This window comes from Crocuta crocuta, unplaced genomic scaffold, assembly GCF_008692635.1.
Source record: "Crocuta crocuta isolate KB4526 unplaced genomic scaffold, BGI_CrCroc_1.0 scaffold55, whole genome shotgun sequence".
In the NCBI taxonomy this organism is placed as follows: Eukaryota; Metazoa; Chordata; class Mammalia; order Carnivora; family Hyaenidae; genus Crocuta; species Crocuta crocuta.
In genome coordinates, this window is record NW_027530512.1 from 2,651,521 (window position 1) to 2,662,862 (window position 11,342).

The 11,342-nt window shown below is 45.6% G+C and overlaps 1 protein-coding gene across 1 annotated transcript in view; it reads left to right on the top strand.

Annotated features, from left to right (window-relative positions):
* PLEK2 (pleckstrin 2) overlaps positions 1-8,903 on the top strand; it is a 10,463-nt gene extending 1,560 nt beyond the window's left edge. Inside the window, exons 2-8 of the mRNA XM_077767216.1 lie at positions 2,663-2,844; positions 4,116-4,207; positions 4,465-4,652; positions 4,886-4,987; positions 6,673-6,756; positions 7,680-7,758; positions 8,471-8,903. Coding sequence (XP_077623342.1) covers positions 2,663-2,844; positions 4,116-4,207; positions 4,465-4,652; positions 4,886-4,987; positions 6,673-6,756; positions 7,680-7,758; positions 8,471-8,598 — 855 coding nt within the window. The 3' untranslated portion in view covers positions 8,599-8,903. The remainder of the gene's footprint in view (positions 1-2,662; positions 2,845-4,115; positions 4,208-4,464; positions 4,653-4,885; positions 4,988-6,672; positions 6,757-7,679; positions 7,759-8,470) is intronic.
* Positions 8,904-11,342: the final 2,439 nt, after the last annotated feature.

Genomic DNA, 11,342 nt, shown 5'->3' on the forward strand with positions numbered 1-11,342 from the left:
CTTTTTGAAAAAAAAAAAAAAAGAAAAAAAAAAAAAGAATAAGAGAATGGACTGGTGGAAACACTGTTAGAAGAACTAAAATGAGGAAATACGCTCTGCTCCTAATAAGTTACCAGATCCATAAAGAAGGGATCTTACCACTTTCTTCTTTGTTATGTTTTTCTTCTGACTTTTCTAAACCAATTGACAAGACTTGTAAGAAAACCTTTATGACAGTCCATTCTGGGAGATAGGTTTCCTGGTATTTGTTATGTTAACTGCTGTACTCTTTTGTAGTTTTGACTTTTTCTCAAATAAGAAAAAAAAGGGAGCTATTAAAATAAGTATGCAATAAGGCAAAAAGTAGGGGGAACATGAGAGAAAATGTTATGAAGGAAATGTCAACAGGACCTGTTTGATTGGATGTTGAGGGCAAAGGTGAGGGAGATTTTGAGCATCATTTCAGCCTATGAGGCTGACCAAATGTCATTCTGCAATTNGGGAGCTACTAAGATAAGTATGCAATAAGGCAAAAAGTAGGGGGAACATGAGAGAAAATGTTATGAAGGAAATGTCAACAGGACCTGTTTGATTGGATGTTGAGGGCAAAGGCGAGGGAGATTTTGAGCATCATTTCAGCCTATGAGGCTGACCAAATGTCATTCTGCAATTTCCACTGCTAATCTGGAAGTGCTGCTGATTAGGGGGGAAAAGTCAGGTGGGGTATCGTTCTGTTGGTTGGAGGTGGGGCTATCAGAGAATGCCCACGCTGGGAAGACTGGGGCTGCACTTTCTTCCTTGTGTGAGAAGACCAAACACGATGGCTGCACTCATAGCAGATGATTAGTAAGTGTTTGTTGAATTAATGTGTAAGAAAAAAGAAACATTTACAGCTGAGCCATCTTTAAGAGGAAAAACCCCTCGTGTTCTAAGTGAAGTTAAGACTCTAGTTCTCAATAAATTAAACCCCAGAGCATGTAGGTTCACTCGTTGACCTGATGTGCTTTAATAATCTTTCAGGAACAGTAGAAAGCAGAAGTGCTGGTAGAATGGGCTGGAGCTAGAAAAACTTTCAAAAAAGGAAGCAAGTGAAATTTGCTAATTGGAGTTGTGAACTTCAATGTTAATTTTCCAAACATTCTCAGATTGTCATCCTTCCGGTTCATGAGATTTTGAGCTGGAAGAGGTCAAGAGGAGCCAGCAGGTTCATTAAGAACATGTTGTAAAGTATATACATGTGTATGTATATGCATGTGGATGTGTGTGTGTATTTTCATTTGGGAAGCTATAAAAGAGTATGTCTGGATTATACATGGAATTTTATAGTCTTTCCTGAAATTCTTTCACTAAAATGTTGACTGCAGACTGATAAGGGAGGTGCAGGGAGCTGAGTGAATTTGTTCTCCGACAATGCTGATGAGTGAGTCAGTGTTAACCTGGAGGAACAGATTTGTGGTATCCTTTGGGACTGTGAACCAGCCTCATCTATCACTGTTTTTACTGTTAGTTGAGATGAGGGATGTTGAGTCTGCAAGGAAAGCAAGTTGGGAACTAATACACTGGAAGACAAAATCAGAATGAAATAGAATGCATCTGCTTTCCCCAACAGAAGCGGTAGGCTTCTAAGATGACATTTAATAGAGTCAACATCAAAATCCCACAGTGGTCAAAACAAAAAACAAAAAATGAAAAAGAAACCCTAAATGCACATTCAAGGAGTGGAGGAGATGTGGCCTACATAAAAAAGACTCTGCTGACCTCACAGAGTGTCAGTCTACAATACCACCAGTGTGACTTTGGGCCATCAACCTGTACCACCCTGCGCCCCTCAGAGCCTTCCTGGAGCAGCCAGCTCCATTACATGGGTCATAGTTTACGAGAATGTTGACCAACTGCAGAATGTGTGACAGAACATTAGCTGGTTGAGAGTTTAAACCATATCATATGAGAAGTGTGTGAAAGGTTGGGGATGCTTAAATCAAAGAAAAGAGGACCAAAGGAGCATAAGGAACAGTTCCTCCAAAGTGGGTATTAATATCCCCATATGACAGATGAAGAAACTTAGGCTTGGTAGGATTCTTGTTTGGTTGGGAGAGAGGGAGAGGGCACAAGTGAGTGAGGGGCAGAGAGAGAAAAGTGGGGTTCACCTGAAGCAGGGCTCATGGGTTACCCAAAGTGGGGCTCAAGCTCACAAACTGTGAGATCATGACCTGAGCTGAAGTCAGATGCTTAATGGTCTGAGCCACCCAGGCACCCCTTGGTGAAGTTCCTTAATGTGCCCAAGTGTTCATAGCTAAGTGGCTAAGCTGGGATTTGCATTCAGATCAGCTGGCCTTGAAAGCCAGCGTACCTCCCACTTCAGCACAGGCGCTGCCATTGAGGTAAAGTTAGTCTGGATGGTTCCAGAAGCAAGGAGGTAAAGTGTCCAGGCAACAGTCTATGCTGAGTAGTCTGTCCAAGAGGGAGAGCTTGCCTTGTGAGGCCATGAGCTCCCTGTTGCTTCAGGTGGACAAGCAAGTTTTGAAGACCACCCCTGGGATGAGGTTGAGGGGTTGGGCATTCGGCAGCCACTGAACCTGTGTGTACTGGGCTTGCTGTGGCCCCATCATCTTTGTTTGGGGCTGACATTCTCTGGCCTGCCAGGCCTCTGAGTGCTGGCCTGACAAGCCATCTCTTCCTGCAGCTCCTCATTAAGCTGAAGACTCAAACATCCACCGAGTACTTCCTGGAGGCCTGTTCTCGAGAAGAGAGGGACGCCTGGGCCTTTGAGATAACGGGGGCTATTCACGCTGGGCAGCCGGGGAAAGTCCAGCAACTCCACATATTGAAAAACTCCTTCAAGCTGCCCCCTCACATCAGTCTGCAGTGAGTGCCCAGCTCTGAGCCCCGAGCCCTGCCTGGCTTTGTTGCAGCCACTTCTGTCTGTGTGGCATGTTACACATGCCTACCTGGTGTCACCATTGTGCATCAGGGTCTTCCAATGTCACTGTCCTGTTTGTATTATTTTCTCTGCCTGGGAGTGGCCCCACCTACCTGTCCTGCTCCTATGTAACCTCTTGGGGCCTCTGCTGCTTTCCCACCTTAGTGACTTGAGACCCTCTCTTCAGTTTCAACCAGGGTGCCCTGGGCTACCTGACAGCACCCCCCCCCACCCCCCCCCCGACCCTCCCCTCCCCAAGTCACNCCTCCCTGCCAGCACCCCCCCCCCCCCCCCCCAGGAACCTCCACTCACCAAGTCACTGTACTTGTTTGCAGCCTGGTGGCAAGAATGGTGTGTTCTGGTAGTGGCTGCATTCTTGCTCTGTGAGGTTCCTCATTCATACATGCACACATGCATTCATGTATTCATTCAGGGAATAGTTATAGAGTGCTTTTTGCGTGCTGTACACTGCACAAGGTGCTCAGGAGATGCAACTGTAAATAACTAAGGTCTTATCTCAGGGGCTTTCTAACCCAGGGCCATACGTAGAAAAACAGAAAAGATCTTCCATTGGTGGTAGGAATCATCTCACGGAACAGAAGGAAAGCAGATCATTGGTGGAGACAATACTCTAAAGTAGGGATGTCGGAAAGGAGTTCCATCATGGAACCAGTTACATCTGCAGGAAACACCCCCTAACTTCCCAGGCAGCAGAACTGTTACACCTCTCAGAGGCAAGGCATGAGCCCATTCCTGGGCTCCCAGAAAGCTCCATGCCAGGCCCTGAAATCTTGAGTGTGCAGCCTATGCACTGCAGAAGGAACAGTGGTGGGTAGGAGTGGGGTCAAGTGAGGGGTGACTTTGAGAAGTAGCTGGAGGAGGTCAGCCTTCATGCAGATCATAGAGAATCAGTATTGTACATTCTTTTGCTTTTAAATTGAAAGTCACAGCTCTTTAGTTTTACTACAAAAGTCATCCCCGTTTAGTGTAGAGACATGAGAGCATTTAGACGAGCAAGAAGAAAAGAAACATCCTGAAATCCTACCTCTCCGTTCTGCTGCATCATGGAAACCCCTCTTGCTTTGTGATGTGTATACACTGGTTGTCACTTGCTTTATACGTGTAGCAGCAACTCTTGGGCTCCCCCTCCTACCTGTTGGTGTGATGCGGTATGATACACTGTGTGGCCCCTTTCCTTTGCCTTCCTTCTGTGCAGTCGCATTGTGGACAAGATGCACGACAGCAGCAGTGGGATCCGGCCAAGCCCCAACATGGAACAGGGAAGCACCTACAAAAAGACCTTCATAGGTGAGCCTCCCATCTTGGGGGCTGGGCTGGGCAGTGGAAACCTGGGGCATGGTGACTTGAGACTCGGCCGTGCTTGCCCTCCTGTGCTAAGGCCAGAGCTGCCTATAGCTAATGGGCTGGTTTGAGATGGCCACATACTCTGGGGTCGAGCCCAAGGCCGCCCAGGAGGTTAGGGTCATGAGGTCACAGCCAAGCACCCTCAGGGAGGCTGGTCTGTAGCCTGTCATCTGACCGATGCTGTCCTTTCCCCAATGCAGGCTCCTCCCTGGTGGACTGGCTCATCTCCAACAACTTTTCTGCTAACCGTCTGGAGGCCGTGACCCTGGCCTCCATGCTCATGGAAGAGAATTTCCTTAGGCCGGTAGGCGTCCGAAGCATGGGAGCCATTCGCTCTGGAGACCTGGCCGAGCAGTTCCTGGATGACTCCACGGCTCTGTACACTTTCGTAAGTTAGGGAGTGGGTTCCTCTTGCCACTGGAGCAGAGGGAAGGAGGAGGTAACCGAGTGAGGGCTGGGGGTCCACAGTCATGGGCCGGAGGCCTAGCGTTTGGGGACTTCTTCACCCTCAGGTGGAGTGAGGTTTCTGTATCAGGGATTTTTCTGTCCCCTGTGGTAGCCCCCAGAGCCTGGAACTGGGACCTTTTTGTAACAGAGCCCTGGTTCCCTCCTTCCCACTAGGCTGAGAGCTACAAGAAGAAGATAAGCTCCAAGGAAGAAATTAGTCTCAGCACCGTGGAGTTGAGTGGCACAGTGGTAAAACAAGGCTACCTGGCCAAGCAGGTATGCTTGCCTTGGAGAGGGAGATGGACAGAATGTCCCCAAAGGGTGGGAGGGACTGAGAATGCTAAAGCAGAATCTGGTAAAGCAGGAGCCAGTGGCGGCTGCAGGGAGCAAGTCAAGAGGCACGAATGTGCCCGTTCAAACACATGTGCATGTGTGTCCAAGACACAGGGGGAAAGTACACTTAAGTCAGTATCGCAATGCTAAAAAACACCTGTAGCACTGCCCAGGTCATGCATTTGTCTGGAAGCACATTGCTCACTGGATTAGTGTTTTGCATTTGCTGGCCTTCAGCTCCGGGATGCTTCCTGGGGTCCCTGTCTTCTTCCGTGGGCCTTTGCACACCCTCCGGATACACTTTTTGAACAAAAAAATAAGTCTTCTCCACCTACTTTGGTAGGTTGAAGATGAAATTCTGCAGTGTAATGTCAGTGTTCAAAACCTGACTGTAGTTGCTACTGTTAACCATGTTTGGGAGCAGCCCTGTCACAGGCACACATGTGGCCTTTCTACCTGTGCCTGACACGCAGGGTACTCTGGGAACAGAATCACCACATCCCAGCACGTGAAGTGTAAGCCAGCCTCTGCACACCCCTGGTGTTTGTGCACATCCCACACTCCGTGTGAATGTGTGTGTCTGCACCATGGACACATGCTGCTCCGCGCCATGCCCGTTGTTACTCGGGGCACACGGCTGTCCTTGTCATCTGCTTCTTGCATATCAGGATCCCCATCTGCTCTGAGATTATTTACCATGCATGCAACTGCCTATCTACCCCAGACAGATCTCTCTTGCCACTCCCAGGCCTGACAGGAGTCCAGTGAGGGGAGGCAGGGAGAGCCTGGAAGACCATGAGGAGGGCGTGGGAGGGGTTCTGAGTGTTCCCCGCTAAAGGGCTAAGGAAGCTTTGTGATCTTGGGGGTGAAGCCAAAGAGCATCTCACACACACACACACACACACACACACACACAACACCAGTGTCTTACACATTTAAATTTTAACATAAAAGTGATCATTTCTTTTTTTTTTAATGTTTAATTTTGAGAGAGACAGAGACAGAGTGTGAATGGGGGAGGGGCAGAGAGAGAGGGAGACACAGAATCCAAAGCAGGCTCCAGGCTCTGAGCTGCCAGCACAAAGACTTATGCGGGACTCGAACTCACAAACCGTGAGATCATGACCTGAGCTGAAGTTGGACGCTTAACTGACTGAGCCACCCAGGCACCCAAAAATGATCATTTCTTACCTTTTCTGATGCAGAACGTTAAAGTGGCTTTTGCTGTATGTGTGTGCACATAAGTACATGCAATTGTATGTAGGTTTGTTTTTTGACTAAGTTGACACTTAAAAGTTGGTGCCCTTGGGCTCAAGTTTGCCCATGAGCTCTTAGTCCAGCTGACACCTGCCGCCTCCCTATTCTCCTTACACGTGGAGTGGGGCCCGGGTCATGCTCCTTTTTTCCTCCAGTGCTGACCCTCTTTGTCAACTCGGCTAACTGTGACCATGTTTTTGCTAACGTGTTTCTGAGCAGGGAGGTCCAAGTCACCACGATCCTTGGGCCTCCAGCAGACTCCTCTTAGAAAGCAGCCCATTGGAGCCAGCTGGCTTGGACGTCTGGCATTAGCTTTACGGAGGTGGGAGGAAGGGACAGACTGTCACAGATGAACCCTTTCTTTGCCTCAGGGACACAAAAGGAAAAACTGGAAGGTGCGGCGCTTTGTTCTGAGGAAGGATCCGGCTTTTCTGCATTACTATGACCCTTCCAAAGTGAGTGTCACATGTTCACCTGGTACCCTTGCGTGGTACTTCCAGACCCTTTTCTCCCAGGCATGGCAGGCAGCTGGCTGTACTTCTTCCGTTCTCTCAACATCTCTCTCTCCCTCCCTTCCTTTCCTCCCACAATCTGAGCTGCTTTCAGTGGTCTGATCATTGCCTTTAGCACGCTGTTGCCTGCGCAAGAGGGTTATCTTTATTTTGAAAGGAAAGCATCTTTTAGTTTCTTCAGAGCTTTTTGTGTGGCTGGGGAGGGTGGGGTGGGCTGATTAAGAGACACCTAACCGGTGCTTCCCAGCCTCTTCACCCCTTTCTATGAGGAGATCCCATGAATTCTGCCCCTCAACCTTTTGTCCCCACCGATGTTGTGGGAAGTTCCTTTTACCATGTACTGTTTAAGCCATAATTTACTAATTTCGTTTCTTTTTTCTAATTGATCAAAGGATTGCTACTCTGAGTTTCAGATATAAGAATTACTGTGTGATGAGTTGATTTAATTCCAGTGGAAAACGAAGAATAATGGCCTTTTAGTTGGCCTGTCCAGCCTTGTCTTGGTAGATGTATGATTCTTGTTCATTTTTTGAAATATTGAAGAGTGGGCAGTTCCTCCCTCACCGGGCTTCAGTCAGGAATTCCCGCCCTAATGGTGGCACATGATGGAGTGAGAAGGAGCTCTGGGGCTGAGTGCCAGGGAGGAATGTGGCCCTGCCACTGCTGGCAGTGAAATGAAGCCCAGACTTTCTTACTGGTGCATGTTACGTGGCCTCGTGATGTCCAAAGTCAGCCTCACCTACACTTACAGATGACTCTCCCTGACTTCTTTAGTGGGCCTGAGGGTGGTTATGGGCAAAAGTGCGACTCCTTTTCCCCTTTTGTGCATTCACACTATGCCTAATCAGGAATCCTTTCTGCTGCAGGAAGAGAACCGGCCAGTGGGTGGGTTTTCTCTTCGTGGTTCCCTCGTGTCTGCCCTGGAGGATAATGGCGTTCCCACTGGTAAGGGACAACTTCGCGCTGGCCTGTAGGCCTCAGGCTCCTCCTCAAAGTCTTCCCTGCTGCACTGTCAGCGGTGCTCTGCTGATGGACTGAGCTATGGGAGCGAAGTATCCCCTCAGTGAGATGATGAGTGGTGTGAGTTTTGAAGCCAATTTCAGAATTAGGGAAAAGGGCATGTGGGGTGTTATTAAGTCTTTTAACAACGCAACTAAATAATCCTTGTCTGATATTCTTTCCCCTCAGTTTCTCTGCCTCCTGGTAGATAAACTGCCACCTAAGAATAGAAACCTACACAGTGTTTAAGGATTAGCAACACACTTGAATATCTATCAGCATACTAATTTCACAATAGCCAGCTAAGGAAGACAGTATTATTCTCAATTTATGGGTGTGGAAACTGAGGTCCAAAGAAGTTAAACAAGTTAAAGTCAGGTTCCAAATCTGTGCCTGCTTTTATCATAAGCATACTGAATTCTTTGATGTGAATGGAACTGTAGATCTGCGGTGGGTGCAGGGAACAAGGCCAGGAGGGCACAGGTGTGGGACAGGGAATGGAGAGGAAGAAAAGAGGGAAGCGGGCATTTGGTGGGATTCCCTAACCACATACATTGGCATTGAAAAAATACTTCATGTGTCTTTTTGTTTGTGGCTCAGTTCACTTCTAGCTGAAAGCAGACATGGATACTCACACATTGACTTTTCTTCTGCCCAGGGGTTAAAGGGAATGTCCAGGGGAATCTCTTCAAAGTGATTACCAAGGATGACACACACTATTATATCCAGGCCAGCAGCAAGGCTGAGCGAGTGGAGTGGATTGAAGCTATCAAAAAGCTAACGTGACAAGGGAGCGTGCTCCTGAAGGAACAGGACCGGGATTCCTCCCTCCTACCAGATGGTACAGACAAGATTTCCTGGAGAATGGGTGTGTTCAGACTCAGCTTCTTTGGATGTATATTTTGTACTGCTTTGCAGGAAGACCGGTGATCCTTAGATCACAACCAGCAGTGGTGCTATTTCCTTCCCCACCTTCCTGTTAACAGCCTAGAAATGCTGTTAACCATTAGGTGTCAGCATCTTGACTCTCACGCATCTTCACAGCCAGCCATTCCTTGGGCACCAAGGTAGGGTTCCCTGTTGTAACACTAACTAGCCACGTTGTAATACTAAATAAAACTCTAGTATTGTGTTTGTTGGCTGTCTCTGAGATGCTGTTAAAAACTAACTCCTTCTTTGGAATTAATAAAAACTGCCATGTTTCTAGCTATTAGAATTTCCTGGACAAAGTTTTATAGTTTCCAAAGGTTTTTCATAATTGAGGCTATATAAATTATTATGCAGGATTACAAAAACATGTCAAATGATATGTCACTAAGACATGCTTCATCCTAAAATGGGAATGGCAGCAAAATTTTGGTTGAACATTCTTTGAATATTGATTTGCTTTGAAAAAGAAGCCTGGTAAGCATACATAGTGCAGAAATCATGGGCTCAGTTGGAGAGAGTACTCACACATACAATAAAGAGTAAAGTTACAGTGTTTTTATGAAATATGGCATTCAAAGAGATGCAGAGCAGAAGCTGCTGAAGGACAGAGAAAGACGTAAATGGTAAAAGAATTAAATTAAGGCATGAAATTTTGATTTTAAAGTGAACATTGAGACATGTAAATACCAAGAAGCTTCACCAGTGGGGTTAATCTGAAGTAGTGAAAAGTCTGTATCATACAGTGTCTTTAAAAACATTTTTATTACTTTCAAGTTTATACAGTAATCTGGCACAAGCTGCTGCCAGCATTCTTGCCAAGTACAAGTGCTTAGACTTCAACGAATAGATATGTAACTTACATTTAAGGGGAGTAGATACTTCCAAAGTGCTTACGGAAAGAGTTTTCCTTTTAAATAGTTTTAACTGTCTCCTCTTAATGTGGTCTAGAAATACCTGACCTGAATGATCAGGCATTCCAAGCTAATGAGGTTTTATTTTACTCCTTACATTGTAAGAGACTGCCTTTTAAAGCACCGTTTTCCATTTGGCATTTCACCAAGGTCTGATGTCCCTGGAATTAGTTTCTTTATTGCTCTTTGAACATCAACAGGTGTTTATCTAAATTAAACTGCGTTTGGTTTGATGGCTTAACTCCAACTCGGCACCACTGCACCGGTCTGTATAGGTGTATCTGAATCTTCACGCACTGGAAAAAGTAGATGGTTGTCACCTTTAGGCAAATCAGTAGGCAACTCCTGCCAAGGTACAAGTACTTGATTCTTAAAAATCCCAAACCATTTTATCTGAATGGCTCTTCACACAAAAGTAGCTGAAGTATTTGAAAGTGGGGCAGCTGAGTAATCACTGTAATGCTGAGTGTGATGTAATGCTTATTAGCAGGTCTCTGTAGGGTCCCCCTAAATGACAATTACCCATGTGCATACTGGTTTGTCTTATTTTACTATAAAAAACAGCAAATGAAACGTTTGGAATGTTACCATTTTTTTTTTCTTGGCTGCTGTTAACTTTCAGTTATGATTGAGACCCAAACTACTCCCTAATTTTCAGTTGTGTGAGCTCATAACTGCTTTACCTGAAAGGCAGAATGGGGAGTAGATGAAGTTGTGTTTTTAATGAAAGACACTGTGGGGAGATGCAGGATTTGGATAAAATGGTTAACTGTCCTTCTCAGTCTGTTCCTCAGGTTATCTGGAGATGGGTGTGTAGCCTGTCCTCACATTTGAAAGTGAGCTTGTTAGGGCAGCAGGGTATACGTATGTTTTTACTTAGTTCTCTGCTTCATGGTATCATTGAGGTATTAATCTTTTCTCTGGCAAGGGTCATAAATTTGCACAATTGTTGTGGAGCTGAGCCAAAAGGCTTGCATGGGATAAAATCACTCACCATGTAGGTCACCAGTACTTCTCAACTGTTAATGCCTTTGAAGTATAAAAACGTCAGTAAACAAAGTTCAGTTCAATTCCCCTGCCTACGGCACACATTTAGGGAGCATTGGTTATATTTTGATGACATTCTTGATGTCACAAGCCTATTTATAGGCTATTTTTTTAACTCCTCAAAAAGACCAAAGTGAAATTTGTGCCAATTTTGAGTATGCCTAGATCCTCCTCTAAATAGTCCCACTATGCCATGCTAGCTGGCAGTCATGGCTATCTTGTGAAAATAGCCATATGAAGTTATACTTTTGGATTTAAAAAGCTACTAGAGGATGCTAAAATAAATACAGGGACAAACCTTCAAAAAATGGCATTAACTGTCTCAACAACACACTCTTCTATTTCCTAGTCCCTTTAATATTGAAGTCTAGTCCTCAGTGAAGGTGGTTTAGAGTTAATCTTTTGTTTTCAGTAGCTATTCCTAGGAATAATTAATAAAATTAATGTATCTAGTGCCTCAATTATCCTAAGAGATTAAATCTATGAAACAGATCAATCTTGAAACTTCTTTCTACACCCTGGCTACTGTAGCTGTAACTTCAAACTGTGTGTTATCTATGAGATTTCTTTACATTTGTTTACCTTTAGAGTCATATACCTTTAAAATAGCTCTTAAACACACAAATGATGGAAATGTAGAAA